The sequence below is a fragment of the Anolis sagrei genome, chromosome 9 (assembly GCF_037176765.1).
Source record: "Anolis sagrei isolate rAnoSag1 chromosome 9, rAnoSag1.mat, whole genome shotgun sequence".
Lineage (NCBI taxonomy): Eukaryota > Metazoa > Chordata > Lepidosauria > Squamata > Dactyloidae > Anolis > Anolis sagrei.
The window spans coordinates 11,830,681-11,852,919 of record NC_090029.1 but is presented as its reverse complement, the minus strand read 5'-3'; the positions used below and the strand labels follow the sequence as shown (position 1 = coordinate 11,852,919).

The window sequence follows — 22,239 nt, the reverse complement described above, 5'->3', positions numbered from 1 at the left end:
TGTGAATGTTTCAACTGATCACCTTGATTAGCATTTGATGGCCTGGCAGTGCCTGGAGCAAACTTTTGTTGAGAAGTGACATAACTACAAATTTTTAAACATAAAATTAATTAGAATTAAAATGTGTAAATATAAACATTGAAATGGTATTAAAACATAGGATTAGAAAGAGTGAAAATAAATTAAAATACACAAATACATGGAATCTATGAAACTATATAACTACAAATTATTAAACATAAAATTAATTAGAATTGACTCCATTAAGGATAAGAACACAGAAAAGCTTTTTTTTTTTTACTTCACCACTGCTGCAAGAATAGTGGTAGCTAGAATATGGAAATCCAAGGAGGCACCAACTGTGGAGCAATGGTTACTGAAAATATGGGATATTATGAATATGGACATCCTCACCCATAAAATCTCGCAGAGCATAGCAAAACCCCCTAGGACTAACTGGGAGGGCTTTCTGTATTGCATAAAAGGGCTATATAATGAGATATATATTAGTACTATACATTAATGAAACTTGAAGGTAAAGTAATAGGAAACTGGCGATTACACCATTACTAATATAGATAACAGAAAAGAAAAGGGGATTAAAGTATAGTTTACTCCCCGGTGCCTGACCAGCAAAACCTGGAAGTATTTTAAAATTTACTCGGGGAATAATTGTTGGTGTTGGTAAGTGTTGTTATTGATTAATCATTGTATTGTATTCAGTCGTATGTCTGTTTATTCGTTCGTATGTTTGTTTGTATTGTCTCTTTGCACTAATACATTTCTCTTCTATCAGCTCCTCTAAGAGCAATATCTTCTAAATAAACATATTCCAAAAAAATTTAATTAGAATTAAAATGTGTAAATATAAACATTGAAATGGTATTAAAATATAGGATTAAAAAGAGAGAAAATAATTTAAAATACACAAATACATAGATTATATGAAACTACATTACAAATATTAAGCATAAAATTAATTAAAATTAAAATGTGTAAATATAAACATTGAAATGGGATAAAAACACAGGATTAAAAAGAGTGAAAATAAATTAAAATACACAAATACATGGAATCTGAAACTACATAACTACAAATTATTAAGCACAAAATTTAAATGTCTAAATATAAACATTGAAATGGGATTAAAATATAGGATTAAAAAGAGAGAAAATAAATTAAAATATATAAATATATGGAATATTTGAAACTACATAACTACACATTATTAAGCATAAAATTAATTATAATTAAAATGTGCAAATATAAACATTGAAATGGGATTAAAACACAGGATTAAAAAGAGAGAAAATAAATTAAAATACATAAATACATGGAATCTATGAAACTACATAACTACAAATTATTAAGCATAAAATTAATTAAAATTAAAATGTGTAAATATAAATATTGAAATGGGATCAAAACACAAGATTAGAAAGAGTGAAAATAAATTAAAATACATGGAATCTATGAAACTGCAGAAATACATGGGATCCAGCCTACTGCAGCTTTGATTCCTTGCTGGCAAGATCTGATGCACTTTAGATGGGAAGGATGATCTCAAATGCCCACACTCATCATGGCGTTTCTGGCGACACGGAAGTCCGGTCTGAAGTAACGTAGCGGGCCAATGGGAACTTCCGAGGAACGAACGCTCTGTCCGAAGCCACGCCCCCTCTCTATAGTTAGCGCAGTGCGCTTGCGCGGGGAGTGGCGGCCATTTTGGATACCGGCTGAGGCGGAACTGAGGGTAAGTGTTACTTCTGAGGGAGGGAAAGGGGGCTTTTGGGGCCTAGTCGGCCTTTCTTGCGAGGCAGCCTGAGCCCGGGACCTTCGAGGATCTTCCGTGTCCCTGTTCGTGCCTCTTCAGCCCTTCTCTGTCTTCTCCGTCGGGCGAGGAGGATTCTTGGGGCGAGGATGACTCGGCAAGGCTGTCACTCTCTGGAAAAGGCCTGGGCCAAATGAGGCCTTATTTAGTTATTTCTCGTGTCAGGGCAACCAGTCAATTGTATTACATTTCTAACAGAACAAAACAAACAAACAGGCAGACAAAACACAAAGACAAAACCCTGACTTGGCCACGGTAGTCCACGCACTGGTTACATCCCGTATAGATTACTGCAACGCTCTCTACGTGGGGTTGCCTTTGAAGACGGCTCGGAAGCTACAAATGGTCCAACGATCGGCAGCCAGGATGCTAACAGGAGCGGCACTCAGGGAGCATACAACTCCTCTGTTGCGCCAGCTCCACTGGCTGCCAATTTGCTACCGGGCACAATTCAAAGTGCTGGCTTTAGCTTTTAAAGCCCTAAACGGTTCTGGCCCGACCTATCTGTCCGAACGCATCACCCCCTATGAACCAGTTAGGACATTAAGCACGGCTGACGGGGACGAGAGACAAGGCCTTCTCAGTGGTGGCCCCTTAGCTGTGGAACGCCCTTTCCGCAGACGTTAGATCGGCCCCCTCCCTGCTGGCGTTCAGGAGAAGAGTGAAGACCTGGCTCTTTGAACAGGCATTCAATTAAGTAGTGCAATCAATTGACTGAGTTTGGAACTTGGAATTTGGAACTTGGAATAATGGACGAGGAGATCGGATTATGACTTTACTGATGAGACGTGTTGGATTTGTTGTTGTTGTTCATTCGTTCAGTCGTCTCCGACTCTTCGTGACCTCATGGACCAGCCCACGCCAGAGCTCCCTGTTGGCCGTTACCACCCCCAGCTCCTTCAAGGTCAGTCCAGTCACTTCAAGGATGCCATCCATCCATCTTGCTCTTGGTCGGCCCCTCTTCCTTTTGTCTTCCACTTTCCCCAGCATCATTGTCTTCTCTAGGCTTTGCTGTCTCCTCATGATGTGGCCAAAGTACTTCAACTTTGTCTCTAGTATCCTTCCTTCCAGTGAGCAGTGAGTTGGATTAGTTATATGGATGTATTGATGTCATGTTGATTTACTGATGTGTCGTTGTATTGTTTTAGTTGCTTTAGTTATTGTTTAAATGTTAATGCTAATGCTTTGCACTTTGTATATTGACCTGTTGTAAACCGCACTGAGTCGCCTACGGGCTGAGATAGTGCGGTATACAAATAAAGTAAGTAAGTAAATAAATAAATAAAGTTTGCAAGCTTGGTAGTTGATTAGATGTTCTTTGACCAGTATCTGGCCACTTGGAGTGCCTCTGGTGTTGCCGCAAGAAGGTCCTCCATTGTGCATGTGGCAGGGCTCAGGGTGCATTGCAGCAGGTGGCCAGTGGTTCTGAGAGTGGTCCCGCATTTCCTTGTTCTCAAATAATATGCTGACACCTCCCAACAAAGGATTCCTTCAGGCAGGAGTCAGGCAGGCCTTGAAGCTACAAGGCTTGGCAATGCTAATCAAGGTGGCCAATTGCAACATTTACACTCCCTTCCAACAGACAAGAGTTCTTTCTCCCACTCTGGACATCATTCCACAGATATATAAACCCAATTTCCCTAGTTTCCAACAGACCTCACAACTTCTGAGGATGCCTGAAATAGATGGGGGTTATTTATTTACCGTGTCATCAGCAAACAGACAGTTGTATTACATTTTTAACAAAAACAAATAAACAAACAGACAAAACACAGAGTTTGCAAGCTTGGTAGTTGATTAAATGTCCTTTGACCAGTATCTGGCCACTTGGAGTGCCTCTGGTGTCGCCGCAAGGAGGTCCTCCATTGTGCATGTGGCTGGGCTCAGGTTGCATTGCAGCAGGTGGTCAGTGGTTTGCTCTTCTCCACACACGCGTGTCGTGGATTCCACTTTGTAGACCCATTTCTTGAGGTTGGCTCTGCATCTCGTGGTGCCAGAACGCAGTCTGTTCAGCGCCTTCCAACTCGCCCAGTCTTCTGTGTGCCCAGGAGGGAGTCTCTCAATGGGTATTAGCCATTGGGTTTGAGCCTGCCATTTTTGGACTCTCGCTTGCTGAGGTGTTCCAGCAAGTGTCTCTGTAGATCTAAGAAAACTATTTCTTGATTTAATTTGTTGACGTGCTGGCTGATACCCAAACAAGGGATGAGCTGGAGATGTCATTGACTTGGTCCTTTCACTATTGGCTGCTACTTCCCAGCGGATGTCAGGTGGTGCAATACCGGCTAAACAGTGTAGTTTCTCCAGTGGTGTAGGGCGCAGACACCCCGTGATAATGTGGCATGTCTCATTAAGAGCCACATCCACTGTTTTAGCGTGGTGAGATGTGTTCCACACTGGGCATGCATACTCCGCAGCAGAGTAGCACAGCGCAAGGGCAGATGCCTTCACTGTGTCTGGTTGTGATCCCCAGGTTATGCCAGTCAGCTTTCGTATTATATTATTTCTAGCACCCACTTTTTGCTTGATGTTTAAGCAGTGCTTCTTGTAGGTCAGAGCACGGTCCAGATTACTCCCAGGGATTTGGGTGTGTTGCAATGCTCCAGTGGGATTCCTTCCCAGGTAATCCTCAGAGCTCAGGATGCTTGTCCGTTCAAAGTGGTCTTTACAGAAGACATCTTCACATGCATCACACTTCAGAGGTAGAAAGTCCAATTGTTTACAAGTCTTCTCAGAGCAATGTTCACCCAGGTTTGGGAATTCAGTTACTAGGAAGTCGTCTCCTTCTCAACAAGACTGTCACCACCCATAGATGCAGGCGAAACATCAGGAGAGAATGCCTCTAGAACATGGCCATATAGCCCGAAAAAAACCTACAGCAACCAAATAATAAGCATTATAAGCTTCATTTGTATCTCGCCTCCTCTCCCCAAAGGGACTTGGGACAACCTACAGCAAAACAAATCAGTACAGTATTTAATTACTATTTATTTACTGTATTTGTATGCCGCCCCTCTCTCTCTTACTTACTTACTTAGGCGATCCCTCGTAGTCCGAGGATGATGGTCGTCCAAGAGTAGTGTCCTGGCGTTGTTTCCGTAGGTGCCCTCGGAGCTTTATTCTTGACTTGCATCTTCTCCCGCAGTGAGGGCATCGGTTTCCAGGTAGAAGGCGGTCCCGGTTGGGTTTGGCTAGACACGCCATCTTCTTGGCACATTTCTCTCTTTCGCCCTCCATTCGTGCCTCTTCAAATTCTGCAGCACTGCTGGTCACAGCTGACCGCCAACTGGAGCTCTCAACAGGCAGGGCTTCCCAGTTCTCGGTGTCTATGCCACAGTTTTTAAGGTTGGCTTTGAGCCCATCTTTCAATCTCTTTTCCTGTCCTTCAACATTCCGTTTTCCGTTCTTGAGTTCGGAGTAGAGCAACTGCTTTGGGAGACGGTGGTCGGGCATCCGGACAACGTGGCCAGTCCAGCGGAGTCGATGGCAGAGCACCATCACTTCAGTGCTGGTGGTCTTTGCTTCTTTCAGCATGCTGACATTTGTCCGCTTGTCTTCCCAAGAGATTTGCATTTTTTTTCGGAGGCAGCGCTGATGGAATCATTCCAGGAGTTGCATGTGACGTCTGTAGACTGTCCACGTCTCGCAGGCGTATAGCAGGATTGGGAGAACAATAGTTTTATAAACAAGCACCTTGGTATCCCTATGGATGTCCCAGTCCTCAAACACTCTCTGCTTCTTTCGGAAGAATGCTGGACTCGCAGAGCTCAGCCAGTGTTGTATTTCGGTGTCAATGTTGACTTTTGTGGAGAGGTGGCTGCCAAGGGAGCATAAATGGTCCACATTTTCTAATGTTACATCATTAAGCTGTATTTCTGGCATTGGAGAGGGATTGGCTGGTGACTGCTGGAAGAGCACGTTGGTTTTCTCGATGTTCAATGACAGGCAACTCGATGTGTTTTATATATTTATACAGTAAATAGTATAACACAGACAGTGATCACATAGCACTTTAGGGTTGCACAGGAAATCAGGATTGAAATCCACACTCAGTCATGAAAACAGCTTGCAAAATAATAATAATAACAACAACACGATAATGACACAATATGAGGATTTAAAGATCGAACTGCAAAAACTGTGGCACAAGCCAGTCAAGGTGGTCCCAGTGGTGATCGGGCACACTGGGTGCAGTGCCTAAAGACCTTGGCCTGCACTTAAACACAATCGACGCTGACAAAGTTTCCATCTGCCAGCTGCAGAAGGCCACCTTACTGGGATCTGCACGCATTATTCGCCGAAACATCACACAGTCCTAGACACTTGGGAAGCGTTCAACGTATGATCCAGTACAACCGCCAGCAGAGTGATCTTGTCTGCTGTGCACTCATCTTGTGTGTTCTTGCATGGAAAAAGTCACATTCTCCCAGTCTCAGAAGGCAGTGACAAAATTTTTCTAATGAATTTTGCTAAGAAAATTAAATGCCATTCCTGACCTCAGAATTCATCATTCCAAATTTCTGAGCTTTTCTTGGCAATGGCTTTGTTTTGAAGGTTGTGTGCTTTTCCACCCCAGTGTGAAAATAAGTCAAGTGATATTTTGTGACATTGATTGTTAGCAATGCATTGTGAAGAAAAACTGCTTTATCCGTCAGGATTAATTGACATTGTCCACGTGTCTCTACTTTTGCTTTCACAATCACTACAGCAGAAGAAGAAAGCTTGTTATGTATTTCTTAGCAGTCTTAGGACTAGGAAGCTATGTCTGTCTTACCAGTGTTTTTTTGTCTTTTACAGCCTAGCACAGACCTAGGAACACTATGGTGAGTTTTTGAACTGGTTTGGTAGTTTGTGTGGAAATGAGTGCAATCAAACGTGATGGGAAGGTTTATGCTAAACTAGCCGTCCCCTGCCACATGTTGCTGTGGCCCAGTCTGTGTATATGTGTTTTGTGTGTGTGTATGTGTTTGCATATATATATATATATATATATATATATATATATATATATATATATGGTTTTGTGCATGCATTATAATGTAATTTTTTTGTTTTTTTTGGCTTTTTAAGTTTCTTCTGCTATATTTTTCAGTGTTTTTATGAGTGATGGTCAATTGGCCTGATAGGTGTACTGTGTCCAAACTTGGTGTCAATCCACCCAGTGGTTTTTGAGTTATGTTCATTCCACAAACAAACATTACATTTTTATTTATATAGATAAGGTATGGGTTATTTGATAGTACAGTCCACCCTCCACATTTTTGAGCTGGACTTCATCAGATTTGATCATTCACTGGCTTAATGTATTCTGTTTAAGAATCTCTAACACAATTCTGTGTCCAACGTCCAGCGTCAGTCGTGCTGGAGGACCAAGAGATTCCTTGTGAGACATTTATTTATTATTATTTATTTATTTACGGCATTTATATGCCGCCCTTCTCACCCCAAAGGGGACTTACAAGGTATATATACATACAATATATTATATTATTAGCATAGTGCAATATCAGTATTATATATTAATATACTGTACTATACCACTATACTGTAATATTATTAGTAATATTACATGTAGTATAAAATATATCATTATTATATTGTATTATTACTAGTATTTTATCAATATTTGTGTATACAATATATTATATTATTAGCACAGCACAATATTAGCATTATATATTATTGTATCGTACTATACTACTGTACTGTAATATTATTAGTAATATTACATGTACTATAAATATATATATAATTATTTTAAATGATATAATAGAGTAAAATATTAAATGTAATAATAACAATAATAATAGAGTAGAATAATAAATGTAATAAAATAATAATAATGACAGAATAAAATAATAAATAATAACAATATAATATAATAATAATAAATAAAACTTTATTTATACCCCGCTACCATCTCCCCATGGGACTCGTTGCGGCTTACATGAGGCCAAGCCCACAATACAACAATACAAGCAATATAAACAATAACAATACAATACAAAGCAATTAAAATAAATCTCATAACACAAAAAGTATAAACATTAAACAAAAATACAGTGCACAATTAAAATCTATGGCTGAGCCAAATTAATTAAAGTTTAAAAAATAATGCTAGGCATGAACAAGATACAGGAGGTAAGGCATTGATAGAGACATACAAGCAGTCCTAAATCAATATAAAGTGCTTTTTGGGGACATAATGCTAAGAGTTCGTTATTCTGGGAAGGCACACTGGAACATCCATGTTTTCAAGCTCCTCCTGAAGATTGCCAGAGATGGGGCACACCTGATGTCCTTAGGGAGTGAGTTCCAGAGTCGAGGGGCCACCACCGAGAAGGCTCTCCCTCGTCCCCACCAATCGTGCTTGCGATGCAGGTGGGAACATGAGTAGGTCCTCTCCAGATGATTGAAGAGATCGTGTGGGTTCGTATACAGAAACCTTGGCTTAAGTATAAGCCAAAGGTTAGGGTGAAAAGGGGCTGAAAAACTTGGCTTATATTCGATATATATGATACATTAGTTAATATGAAGTTGCTAAGATGCATTACATGTCAAAAGCTGGCATGGCCCGGCCATAGGTTTTTAAATGCTTGTGTGTTATTGTTTATTGTTTATGTTTTGTTTATGAGATTTATATTAACTGTTTTGTATTGATTATTTTGTTATTGCCTTTGTTTATTGATGTACTGTGGGCTTGGCCTCATGTAAGCCACACCAAGTCCCTTGGGGAGATGGTAGCAGGGTATAAATAAAGTATTATTATTATTATTATTATTATTATGTGTCATCACTGAAGCTCTTCAACCTTCCTTGCAGTCTCGAAGATATGATTCCCGAACGACCATCTTTTCCCCAGAAGGTAATTAACATGGTGATAAGAGGAAGCGGGGAAAACATGTTTCATTGCCTTCTGAAGTTATTGCCTCTAATCTTAATCTTCTCCCCAAACGTAGGGCGACTGTATCAGGTGGAATATGCCATGGAAGCCATTGGGCACGCCGGGACCTGCCTTGGGATCCTAGCAAACGATGGCGTGCTGCTGGCAGCAGAAAGGCGCAACATCCACAAACTCCTGGACGAAGTCTTTTTCTCAGAGAAAATCTACAAGCTCAATGAGTGAGTATGCTTATACTGTTTAGTGTTCTCACTTCAACCGTCTTCACATCATGTGACCGGTGTTTAGATTGGGAGCTACTGGTCTGTCCATTTCCCTTTCCTTTCAAGTTCATTTACAGGTTTCCTTCTTTCAAGGTTAATGTCAAAGTAAGACTGATTTTCTCCATTTAAAGTAGAAATGTCTTCTCCAAAATTAGATGTCAAACTTACCAGTCAAGAAGCCGCATGAAGGCCACATGATTTCCACTCTCTGCTCCGGTTTCAGTTAATGTTCTCCTCAGGGTCAATACAAGCAGGGCCTTTTCTCTCCATTGTCTGACCCTGAAGGCTAGTGGGAGATGTTTTGCCACATCAGCAAACCAGCTTACCATCTCATTCGTTCTATTTCAGTTATTTATATCTGCCCTTGCTACTCAATCCAGTCCTTAGATTACTTCACTTGGTTCCTTTCAGCAGAGTAGTTGGCTATTCAGTATCCATCTCAAATTCAGCAAGAAAAGCATTTTTAAAGCCGAGATGCAAAGTGCTTAATGTCCAGAATGCAGGCGGGGTGTGCATCTTTTTTGCATCCGTTTCTGTGTTGACAAAAAGATTTTACCAAAAAAGACCTTTTCTCTGATGTCTGTTGCATATTTGCTGAAGTCTTCCCTCCAGCACACCCAGTCCGATGTTGTACCTAAAGCAGGGGTCCTCAAACTAAGGCCTGGGGGGTGGATACGGCCCTCCAAGGTCATTTACCCGGCCCTCAGGGTCAACCTATGTCTGAATTGACTTGAAAGCACACAACAACAACAACAACAACCCTGTCTCATTAGCCAGAAGCAGGTCTGCACTTCCCATTGAGATACTAATAAGTTTATATTTGTTAAAATTGTTACTCGTTTTAATTATTGTATTGTTTTAAGTCTGTGTTTTTTTGGGGGTTTTTTTGCATTACAAATAAGATATGTGCAGAGTGTACAGGAATTCATTCATGTTTTTTTGCAAATTATAATCCGGCCCTCTAACATTTTGAGGGACTGCGACCTGGCCCTCTGTTTAAAAAGTTTGAGGACCCCTGAACTAGAGTATAGGAAACTATGCATTTTATTATTGAAGCACATTAATAAATCATATATCAATCACATGTACTTGAGGTGCGATAAATATGTAGTGAAGGCATCACTGTAGCAGGAGCTGAGTAAGGCAGTGCTATCAAAGACTGCCTCTTTGCAAAATCATACTTAAAGGAATTTACTTTTACTTAAGCAATCCCTCGTTGTCCTAGTATGATGGCCTTCCAAGTCTGGTGTCTTGGCGGTGGATATGTAGGTGACTGTGGAGCCCTGTTCTTGACCTGCATGTTGTTCCACAGTGAGGACACTGGTTTCCAGGTGGAAGGTGGTCCCGGTCAGGATTTGCTTGATGCACCTTCTTCTTGGCACGTTTCACCCTTTCACCTTCAATTTGTGCCTCTTTACATTCTACGGCACTGCTGGTCACAGCTGACCTCCAGTTAAAGCACTCAATGGCCAGGGCTTCCCAGTTCTTGATGTCTATGCCACAGTTTTTAAGGTTGGCTTTGAGCCCATCTTTAAATCTCTTTTCCTGCCCACCAACATTCCGTTTCCCGTTCTTGAGTTTGGAGTAGAGCAACTGCTTTGGGAGACGGTGGTCAGGCATCCGGACAACGTGGCCAGTCCAGCGGAGTTGATGGCAGAGGACCATCGCTTCAATGCTGGTGGTCTTTGCTTCTTCCAGCACACTGACGTTTATCCACTTGTGTTCCCAAGAGATTTGCAGGATTTTCCGGAGGCAGCGCTGATGGAATAGTTCCAGGAGTTGCATGTGACGTCTGTAGACATTCCACGTCTCACAGGCATATAGCAGGGTTGGGAGGACAATAGCTTTTTCTCCCTATGGTTGTCCCAGTCCTCAAACACTCTCTGCTTCATTCGGAATAATACTGCACTTGCAGAGCTCAGGCAGTGTTGTATTTTGGTGTCGATGTTGACTTTGGTGGACAGGTGGCTGCCAAGGTAGCAGAAATGATCAATCTTTTCTAATGTTACACCATTAAGCTGTATCGCTGGCATTGGAGAGGGGTTGGCTGGTGACTGCTGGAACAGCACTTTGGTTTTCTCGAAGTTCAATAACAGGCCAAGCTTCTCGTATGCTTCTGCGAAGGTGTTTAGAGTGGCTTGTAGATCTTCTGAATGCGCACAGACGGCGTTGTCATCAGCATACTGGAGTTCTATAACAGATATTGTTGTAACCTTGGTTTTGGCTTTCAGTCTGCTGAGGTCAAATAGCTTGCCATCTGTCCGAGAGATGATTTCCACTCTGGTGGGAAGCTTCCCATCAACAAGATGAAGTATCATAGCAATGAAGATGGAGAATAAAGTTGGGGCAATAACACATCCCTGTTTGAGACCTGATTCCACCTTAAATGGGCCTCTTTGGGAGCCATTGCTGTCCAAGACTGTTGTCATCATGGAGGAGCCATAGAATGGTCACAAATTTGTTAGGGCACCCAATTTTTTGGAGGATGGTCCAGAGAGCGCTGCGATTCATTGTGTCGAATGCCTTTGCAAAGGTCAATGAATGCCATGGACAGAGGTTGATTTTGTTCCCTGCCTTTTTCTTGGAGCTGTCGTGCAGTGAAGATCATGTACACGGTTCCTCTGGAGGGACGGAAGCCGTTCTGGGATTTTGGGTGGTGGGTGTCTTCTGAAACTTAAAGGAACATTGTACATAAGCTAATGTTCTTTATGTTTTAGGGATATGGCTTGCAGCGTGGCTGGAATCACTTCAGATGCCAATGTATTAACGAATGAGCTGAGGCTAATTGCACAGAGGTATGAATTTGGGAATGGTTAGAGCTTTTAAAGTGAAATTAGGGTCTAGATCCATGAAACAAACTTGCTAGATCTGCTATTTTAAGGGAATTTTCCTTTCTCTAAAATGCATTAATGAGGAGTTAACATTATTTGAAATATATATGCAGGAGGCAGAAACTGGATTTTGGGTGGATTTTTTCTCTAGTGAGATGAGGCCCTCGATTAGATCTGATTCTACTCTTTTGTGCGTTCCCTATGTACTTGGGGCTCTTGGCGTTTCCTGTGATTAATTCTTTCAGCTAGATCCCTGCACTAGATTCCCCAATATGGTTTGCAAAGGCATGGAAACAAACATAACAAAATGAATTCAAAATACTAATATTGGTACTTAAGTAACATTTTGCATAAATAGGAGAAACAATTAGAAATTTTGATTCAAGAGAGTTAAATTAAAATTGAAACATCTAGCAGCAGTCAAATGGCTCTGTCAAATGACTGTCTGAGTCTACCCTTTGTCTCCTCAAAGCTTTATTCTGATCTCTGTCTGGTGACTTAACGTTTTCACTCATCTCCCTACAATTCCAAATTGCCCATTGCATGATTTAAAATAAAGAAATCCCATTAAAAAACATTATTTGAAATATTAGTTATTTTACAGCTCACCCCTCCAAGGGTTCTTTAAAATGTGATTATTTGCATTTGTATTGTGGAACGCCCTCCGTATAGATATTAGATCATCCACCTCCCTTTTAACATTCCGGAAAAAAGTCAAGATGTGGCTTTTTGAACAAGCGTTTCCAAATGCAGAGTAACTGAAACAGGAAAACGGAAGAAAGACAATGAGACTGGGCAACGTTTTTAACAAGGAGACACTATGAAATTATATTTTATTGATATGTTTAATTTTTATTATATATTATGTTTTTAATTGTATTTATGATATTGTAAGCTTTGAATTTTACCCTTGAGTAAAATTGAGTCGCCTACGGGCTGAGAAAGGCTGTGTACAAATACAATAAATAAATAAATAAATATTAGCATTTCCTTTTCTGTTGTTGTTATGTTCCAGGTATCTGTTGCAGTATCAGGAGCCGATCCCTTGTGAGCAGTTGGTAACAGCCCTGTGCGATATCAAGCAAGCTTACACTCAGTTTGGGGGTAATTTTATTTCCTTGAATTGTCAAAGAAGATAACTTTTTCACAAAGCAGTGAATGTCAGCCTGTCCTATAGAAATGATGGCGATAGGCTTTCAAGTGTGATGAAAGAGCATCTTCAGACAGTAAAGTGGCAGAAGGCTGACTTGGGATTTTTTTAAAAAAAATATCTGGTGTAGATAAATCAGTTCAGTGAATAGAACAAATTGTCCTTTGCTGGCCTGAATATTCTGTGCAGAATAGAAAAGACAAGGCGGCAAACTTGTCTTCAGTCTATGCTTTTTAGTTAACAGTGCTGTCCGTGAGTTGGACAAGTTGCTTCAGGTATTATTAATCATTTCAACCATTTCTTTTTTATTATTATTAAATTTTTATTGAGATTTTTTCCTACAAACAGTGAAAGAGGGGGAACAATCAACATGACAGGAAAGTAGGAAATTTAGACGGTGGGATATGGGAGTGAGGGAGGAAGGAAAAAGAAAAGAAGAAAAGAAAAAGAGAGAGAGAGAGAGAGAGAAAGAAAAGCTCCCTGCTTGGGTGGTGATGGCACGATCGTCAGCATAGATGAAACTCTCTGTCCTGGCTGTGGGTGATAATTTCTGTAATGTTAAGTATTGATGGTGCAAGCTGGTTTTCCCCGTGATAGGCAATAAAGGACACCTAAAGCTTCGGAGAGCTTCTGTTCGACCATTTCAAAGCTCCCTGCTTGGGTGGTAATGGCAGGATCGTCAGCATAGATGAAACTCTGGCCCTTCTAGTAGTGGCTGGTCATTTATGTAAATGTTGATCATTGATGGAGCGAACACGCTCCCCTGAGGCAGGCCGTTCTTCTGTTTCCACCATCTGCTTCTCTGTCCCTGGAATTCAACAAAAAAGCTCCTATTTGGTAGCAGATTTCCTATGAAGTGGATAAGGTTGTGTTTTGTCTCCTGCCTGTATCATCAGTTGGGAGCCCCCCCCCCCCCCCCCCGACACCAACTGTTGCTTTGGCCAGAGTGAAGAGAGAGGGGCCTACAGTTGAAGACAGTTCCATCTTGTCTCCTGTGTTTTACTTGTAATATAATATAATATATTGTATATATATAATACTAGCTGTCCCCTGCCACGCGTTGCTGTGGCCCAGTATAATGTTGGTTTCTAATATATGTAATTTCTTTCTGCTTGTGGGTAAACAGCATTTCTTGCTGTTTTTTTGTCAGTATTAATGTGGAGATTGTCTGGTTTGCTCACTATGGAACATGCAACATATCATTGTCCTTCTTAAAGGGTCCCTTTCAAATCTATGATACTATATCTCTCTGTGTGTGAATCATATCTGTCTGTCTGTCTGTCTGTCTGTATGGCTGGATGGCTCTTTGTGAGGAGGACTTTGATTACATTTTCTTGCCCTGATAAAGGAAGTTGGATTGGATGGCCTTAAGTATTTTCTGTTGGTCATGGGGGTTCTGTGTGAGAAGTTTGCCCCGATTCTGCTGTTCGTGGGGTCCAGAATGCTCTTTGATTGTATGTGAACTGTGAATCCCAGTGACGACAACTCCCAAATGTCAAGGTCTATTTCCCCCAAACTCCATCTGTGTTCATATTTGGGCATATTGAATGCTTGTGCCAAGTTTGGTCCAGATCCATCATGGTTTGAGTCCACAGTGCTCTCTGGATGTAGGTGAACTACAACTCGCAAACTCAAGGTCAGTGCCCACAAAACCCTTCCAGTATTTTCTCTTGCCCATGCGAGTTCTGTGCGCTAAGTTTGGTTCAATTCCATCATTGATGGAGTTCAGAACGCTTTTTGGTTGTAGGTGAACTATAAATCCGAGCAACTACAACTCTCAAATGAAAAAAATCATAATTTTTTGAATGATGGCCACTCCTTGTGTTGTGAGACGTTTTGTTGCCAAATTTGGTGTGATTTTGTTCATTGGTTCTTTTGTTTTTAAGGTACTCCTTACGCACAGAACATTTTTATAGATATAGATTTATAATATTATAGTGCAATACAATATAATACTACTAATAATAATACAATATTATAATTAAATATTTTATATTACATGTAATATTACTAATAATATTACAATATAATGGTGTAGTACAATATAGTAATATATAATACTGATATTGTACTATACTAATAATTTAATATATTTAATAAATTAATATAATTATATGTATATATATCTTGTAAGCCACTCTGAGTCCCCTTCGGGGTGAGAAGGGCGGCATAGAAATGTTGTAAATAAATAAATAATCGGGTGAAACGTACTTAAGAATAATGTGAGGGGGGGAATCAGTCCTAGAACATTCTGTTTTTAAAAAACTGCAGATATTTTGCAAGTAATCACCTTTAAGTATTAACTTCTCTCCAGAAGCCAGGGAGAAGGTACCACACGAGCGCTAAAGGTTTCCAGAGCCTTGGAAAGAAAACCGTGAAGGATTTAGGCAGTCCTTATCTTAAGTAGCAGAAGTGCTTATTAAATCCTAGTTCACAGGAAAAGATTTTGTCGTCGGCTTGACTTTCTCCAAGTAGGACTGCTTAATTCAAATCGCTCCTAACCTTGCCTTTCCTCAGGGAAGCGTCCTTTTGGTGTTTCGCTGTTGTACATCGGCTGGGACAAGCATTATGGGTTCCAGCTGTACCAGAGTGACCCCAGTGGGAATTATGGCGGATGGAAAGCCACCTGCATTGGGAACAACAGCGCGGTGAGTTTCTTTCCATGTACTGAAAAGTAGCATTTGTGGATTGTTGTGAGTTTTCAGGGTTGTATGGCTATATTCCAGAAGCATTCTCTCCTGACTTTTTGCCCACATGTATGGTAGACACCCTCAGAGGTTGTGAGGTCTGTTGGAAACTAAGCAAGTGGGGTTTATATATCTGGTTCCTGCCTGGGGGAACCCTTTGTTGGGAGGTGATTAGCTGGCTCTGATTGTTTCTTGTCTGGAATTCCTCAGTTTTTGCGTATTCCTCTTTATTTACTGTCCTGATTTTAGAGTTGTTTTTTTTTAAAAAAAAATAATACTGACAGCCAGATTTTGTTCATTTTCATAGTTTCCTAATTTCGGTTGAAATTCTATGGCAGGTCTGTTGGAAACTAGGCAACATCAGGGGAATGTCCATGGTGGGAGAAGGAATTCTTGTCTGCAAGTTTGAATGTTGCAAATGGCCAGCTTGATTAGCTTTGAATGGCCTTGCAGCTTCAAAGCCTGGCTGCTTCCTGCCTGGGGAATCCTTTGTGGGGAGTTGATTACCTGGCCCTGATTGTTTCTTGTCTGAAATTCCCCAGTTTTTTAGTGTTACTCTTTATTTACTGTCCTGATTTTAGCGGGTTTTTTTTTTAAAAATACTGACAGCCAGATTTTGTTCATTTTCATAGTTTCTTCCTTTCTGTTGAAATTGTCCACACACTTCTTGTGGATTTCAATGGCTTCTCTGTGTAGTCTGACATGGTGGTTGTGAGGGTGGTCCAGCATTTCTGTGTTCTCCAATAATAATATGCTATGTCCAGGTTGTTTCCTCAGATGCTCTGCTATGGCTGACTTCTCTGGTTGAATTAGTCTGCAGTGCCTTTCATGTTCCTTGATTTCTGTTTGGGCATTGCTGTGTTCTTTGAATGTAGTTGTTTTATTACAGAAACTCAAGCAGACAAGAGTTCCTTCCCCCACCCTGGACATTATTCCACAGATATATTTTAATGTATTTTTGTACTATTGTATTATGATGTTTACTGTGGTTTATCTTATTGTATTTTAACCCTCTGCTGTTAGCTGGCCTGAGTCCCTCTTCGGAGGTCAAGAAGACCGGGTTACAAAAGCTCGAAATAAATAATAAATAAAAACCTCACTTGCCTAGTTTCCAACAAACCTCACAACCCCAGAGGATGCCTGCCATAGATGTGGGAGAAATGTCAGGAGAGAATGCTTCTGGAACATGGTGATACAGTCCAGAAACTTTCACACTTGCTTCAAGCAGACAAGAGTTCTTTCATTCACCCTGGACATCATTCCACAGATATACAAACCTCACTTGCCTAGTTTATTTATTTATTTTTATTTATTTATTTCCTATATTTATACCCCGCCCTTCTCCCCCCGAAGGGAGACTCAGGGCAGCCTAACAAAAGCCAATGCTAGCATGATAAAAACAACCACAGTACAATCAAAATATTTAAAATTAAAACAATTAAAACACATCCATTAAAATCGAAATCCAAAAACCAGTGCAGGTCAATTCATTGCCATAAATTGTGTGATCTTCCTCCACTTGCTGCTCACTGATCAAATGCTTGGTCCCATCACCAGGTCTTGATTTTCCTTCTAAAAGACAAGGGGGAGGTGGCCAATCTGATATCTCTAGGGAGGGCGTTCCATAGGCGGGAGGCGACTGCTGAGAAGGCCCTGTCTCTCGTCCCTGCAAATAACTTGCTCCTATTCTTATCTCATTTGAGTTTTTTAACATTTTATCCTGCACATGTGGCCCACCCACTGTCACTGCGATTGTGTTTATTTGTTACTGAATTCATACAGGCATGTAGCCGGGGGGGGGGGGGGGGGGGGGGGGGCTTGAGGGGTTTCAGCCCCCCCCCCTCCCGAAATTCTCATGGTGGTTCGCGAAAAGGCCTTACTGGTGCATTATTTAAACTGTTATGTTTATTCATATCATGATCTGATCACCATACTCAATATATCCCATATGCACGGGGGTATTGGGGTAATGATACAAAAGGTTTGCTAGGCTAGACCCTCTTTCACTCAGACTCAGCCCCCCCCCCCGAAACTCAGCCCCCCCCCAACTCCCCCCCCCAAACGAAATCCTGGCTACAGGCCTGTATTCATATGTTTGTTTTTTTAATGTAATTTTGATTTTGTTGCTTGTTGCTTATGTTTTGGTTTTGTCTTGCTATAATATGTTGTCCGGGCTTGGCCTCATGTAAGCCGCCCCGAGTCCCCGTCAGGGAGATGGTGACGGGGTATAAATAATAATAATAATAATAATAATAATAATAATTATTATTATTATTATTATTATTATTATTATTATTATCGAGAGCAGGGCTTCTCCTGAAGATCTTAAACTTCATGATGGTTTGTGGGATGAGATACGTTCGGACAGTTAGTCCGGGCCAGAACTATTTAGTTTCCAACAAACCTCACAAACTCTGAGGATGCCTGCCATAGATGTGGGTGAAACTTTCAGGATTAATTTAGTTATGTATGTGTTTTAAATGTGCTTCTGTATATTGCAAATATGCATGCCACTGTGAATTAAAAATGCTGTGCAGAATGTTTATACTATGAGGCTGTGATTAAGTGAACTTGAGAAAAGTAAGATAAGGTTTGCTCTTGCTGGGAACAGAAGGGAGTAGCCAATCTCAACAAGAGAAGATAAGCAGGTGTGAAGAGGTTTTAGGTTTTGACTAGTTCCTGAATTATAGCTCGCTGTAGAAAGATGTGTCTGTTGAATGTACTTAGTAAACTTAGTTTCTTTTATAACTCAAAGCCTGCAGAGTCCTTATTTTACAACTCAGTGTCTGCTGATCTAACATTCCTTCCGCTGGACATCGCCAATCTCTGACAGAAACGTCAGGAGAGAAAGCTTCTGGAATATAGCCATACAGCCCTGAAAACTCACAGCAATCCAGTAGACCCTAAACGGTTCTGGCCCAGCCTACCTATCCGAACGCATCTCTTCTTACAAACCCTCCAGGAAGTTAAGATCATCTGAGGAGGCCCTACTCTCGATCCCGTCTGCTTCTCAAGCATGCTTGGCGGGGACGAGGGACAGGGCCTTCTCTGTGGTGGCCCCTCAGCTGTGGAACTCCCTGCCTAGGGATATTAGATCAGCCCCCTCCCTCCTGACTTTTCGGAAGAGAGTAAAAACCTGGCTCTTCGAGCAAGCATTCGGAACCCCGGAATAGATAGTCAAGCTTGAGATGGAGAATGACCCAGGAACGGCCAAGACAATGAAACAGATGAGGATTGGAATGAGAGGATATAGCTTTTTTAAATTGTTATTGCACTTTCTTTTTGTCTTTTTTGTCTAAATGTACTAATTGTTTTTGCTGTTGTATTGTATTGATGGCATCGAATTGTGCCGATGTAGACCGCCCTGAGTCGCCTGCGGGCTGATATGGGCGGGATATAAGTGATGTAAATAAATAAATAAATAAATTTTGGTCACAAAAGACTTTGATAATACATAGTAGCCTTTGTGTCAGGAAGTGCAAGATAGAAACCTCTGGAGCTCGGTTTTAGCTAACCATGTTTTGCTGCCTCCACAAACCTGCATTGAAAATTCCCGCTCTTGCCTTCTTTAACAGGCAGCAGTTTCGATGTTAAAGCAAGACTACAAAGAGGGAGAAATGACCTTGAAATCCGCCCTGGCCTTAGCTGTCAAGGTTCTGAACAAAACCATGGATGTCAGTAAACTCTCTGCAGAGAAAGGTGAGCATTTCTGTGCCTTTGACTATCAATATTGGTAAGATATTTTATCTGTCTCTGGGGACAACCGTTCTTTCATTCTGTCATTAATACACGTGATTCAGTACAAGAAGCTTGTTAGAAAAAATATGAATAGCAGTACCTTCCAAATACAGAAGGTGTGCTTTTTCCACTTGATACATTTTTTGTTTAATAACACAATTTGTGGGTATTTATCCTCGTTCTGGGAACTGCTGGATTATTTTTGCAACCATTGCTGATCGGAGACGAAGTGTAAACAAGGCTGCACTGAAAAAATGCAACTTCTCGTTTGCTGTTCAAACGCTGTCTCTGTTCTCTCTCTATGTTAAAGTACTTCTTTCCATGTCTTTCCGTAATGGAATCAAGGGTGCCTTAGCATTCATTGAGCTGGAGGCAGGGCAAGAACACAACAGAACACTATGTGACACCATTTTTGTTCCTGGGTTATACATGTCCTTTCCTAATAGGTTCTATCAGAACAACATGGCAAAATGTATTGTCGAAGGCTTTCATGGCCGGAATCACCTCTGAGGAAGCTTGCCATAGATGCAGGCGAAACGTCAGGAGAAATGCCTCTAGAACATGGCCATATAGCCCGAAAAAACCCACAAGAACTGAACATGGCAAAAGTTTACTAAACTGCAAAAAAAAAAAAAAAGTTTTCGTGGGGCATTCTGCAGCACATTTTTGCTGTAGTTTTTCAATGAATATCTGATAGAGCAGTGGTTCTCAACCTGGGGTCCCCAGATGTGTTTGGCCTTCAACTCCCAGAAATCCTAACAGCTGGTAAACCGGCCGGGATTTCTGGGGGTTGTAGGCCAGAAACATCTGGGGACCCCAGGTTGAGAACCACTGTGATAGAGTCTCAACCAATTCAACCTAGTTTGTGGCAACCACAAAAACAAAGTTTCTGGAGTATAACAACTACTTTCAAAGTACCATAAGTAGCACACAATTAAATAGGAAATATTACTTTCAAACCAGGAACAGATTTTTTTTGCAAATTTTGTTACATAATTTGCCCCTTGGATGATGATTTAAACTGGTGACCGCTGACTGTTTGATGGTTTTTATACTGCTTTATATTGTTTTATACTGTTTTATATTGTTACTAGCCATCCCCTGCCACGCATTGCTGTGGCACAGTCTTTGTATATGTGTGTTTGTGTATATATATGTGGTTTTGCGCATGCATTGTAATGTATTTTTTCGCTTTTTAAGTCTCTCCTGCTGTGTTTTTCAGTGTTTAATGGGTGATGGTCACTCATTGGCCTGAGAGGTGTACTGTGTCCAAATTTGGTGTCAGTTTGCCCGGTGGTTTTTGAGTTATGTGCATCCCACAAACTAACTTTACATTTTTATTTATATAGATTCTATTATTATTTTATTATTGTATTATTTATATTATTATATATTTATTATTATATTATTCTATGTTATTATTATTATATTTTTATTTATTTATTTATTTATTTGCTTTATTTTTATACCGCATTTTTCAGCCTAATTCGGCGACTCAATGCGGTTTACAATGCAATTTATATAACAATAACAATTAGTTAAAACACAACATACACGACAGACAATACAAGACAACACAACATAGTCATCAACGCCTCAGTAAAAATCAGATTCCGTTCTCATAATCCTTCTACCATTCCTATTTCTATGACCATCTGTGCATGCTCAGGAACAGTAGCCTAGCTTTACAGTGCTGGATTTCTAATTATTATTATTATTATTATTATTAATTTTTAATGTATTTATTATTATTATTGTCTTTTTAAGTCCCTTCCGCTGTGTTTTCCAGTATTTTTATAAGTGATGGTCACTCATTGGCCTGATAGGTTTGTTGTGTCCAAATGTAGTGTCAATTTGCCCAGTGGTTTTTGAGTTATGTTAATCCCGCAAACGAACATTACTAATATTGGAATGCTTTCTCTTTCAGTTGAAATTGCGACCCTGACGAGAGAGAACGGAAAGACCATCATAAGGGTTTTGAAGCAAAAAGAAGTGGAAGTGTTGATAAAGCAACACGAAGCGGAAGAAGCCAAAGCAGAGCGCGAAAAGAAAGAAAAAGAACAGAAAGAGAAAGATAAATAAACCAGGCACCTTAACAATGGTGGAGGGCCATTTCAATAAACTACTTCTGACCTTAACAGCGAAGTCAAGGAGCCATGAATCTTGGTTTATTGAACAGCTCCTTTCACCATTGGAAACGGTAACTTTTTTTCCTCAGTGAATAATAATGTCTCAGCTCTTCATCTTTATTTCTTTTTTTATTACATAATAAAATAAAATCTTTAGAATGGTACTGTCAGAGTTTTGATTGACTGAAGTAAGATTTAATATGCTGATCCTGAAAAGAAACAATTAGATTTGGTATTTATGGTTGCTTGGAAAGATTTTCAGCAGAAAAGTGGTGTTTGCCTCATTTTTTTAAAAGTAGTTGGGTGGCTATTATTTTGCCTGGGGATCCAAGGAGAAGACGGAGGTGTTCTATACTGTTTCTGATTTTAGATATGTTCCTTTCCACACCGCTTTTAGTTGTGGAAATAGTCTTCAAATTGTTATAACTGGAAAGCACAAAAAAAAAAAAAAACTGGAGCCCCCGGTGGCACAGTGGGTTAAATTCCCGTGCCAGCAGGACTGAAGACCGACAGGTTCAAATCCGGGGAGAGGCGGATGAGCTCCCTCTATCAGCTCCAGCTCCTCATGCGGGGACTTGAGAGAAGCCTCCCACAAGGATGATAAAAACATCAATACATCCGGGCAACATCCCCTGGGCAACATCTTTGCAGACGGCCAATTCTCTCACACCAAAAGCGACTTGCAGTTTCTCAAGTCGCTCCTGACACGACA

General features: G+C 40.6%; 1 protein-coding gene across 1 annotated transcript; it reads left to right on the top strand.

The window, feature by feature from the left end:
• Positions 1-1,665: 1,665 nt before the first annotated feature.
• PSMA4 (proteasome 20S subunit alpha 4) lies at positions 1,666-21,691 on the top strand. The gene is made up of 9 exons (XM_060755710.2): positions 1,666-1,753; positions 6,626-6,651; positions 8,651-8,693; positions 8,788-8,950; positions 11,710-11,787; positions 12,839-12,927; positions 15,491-15,621; positions 19,236-19,359; positions 21,326-21,691. Exons 2-9 carry the CDS (start codon positions 6,649-6,651, stop codon positions 21,478-21,480), a joined length of 786 nt encoding a protein of 261 aa, XP_060611693.2. The 5' UTR covers positions 1,666-1,753; positions 6,626-6,648; the 3' UTR covers positions 21,481-21,691.
• The last annotated feature ends 548 nt before the right edge of the window (positions 21,692-22,239 follow it).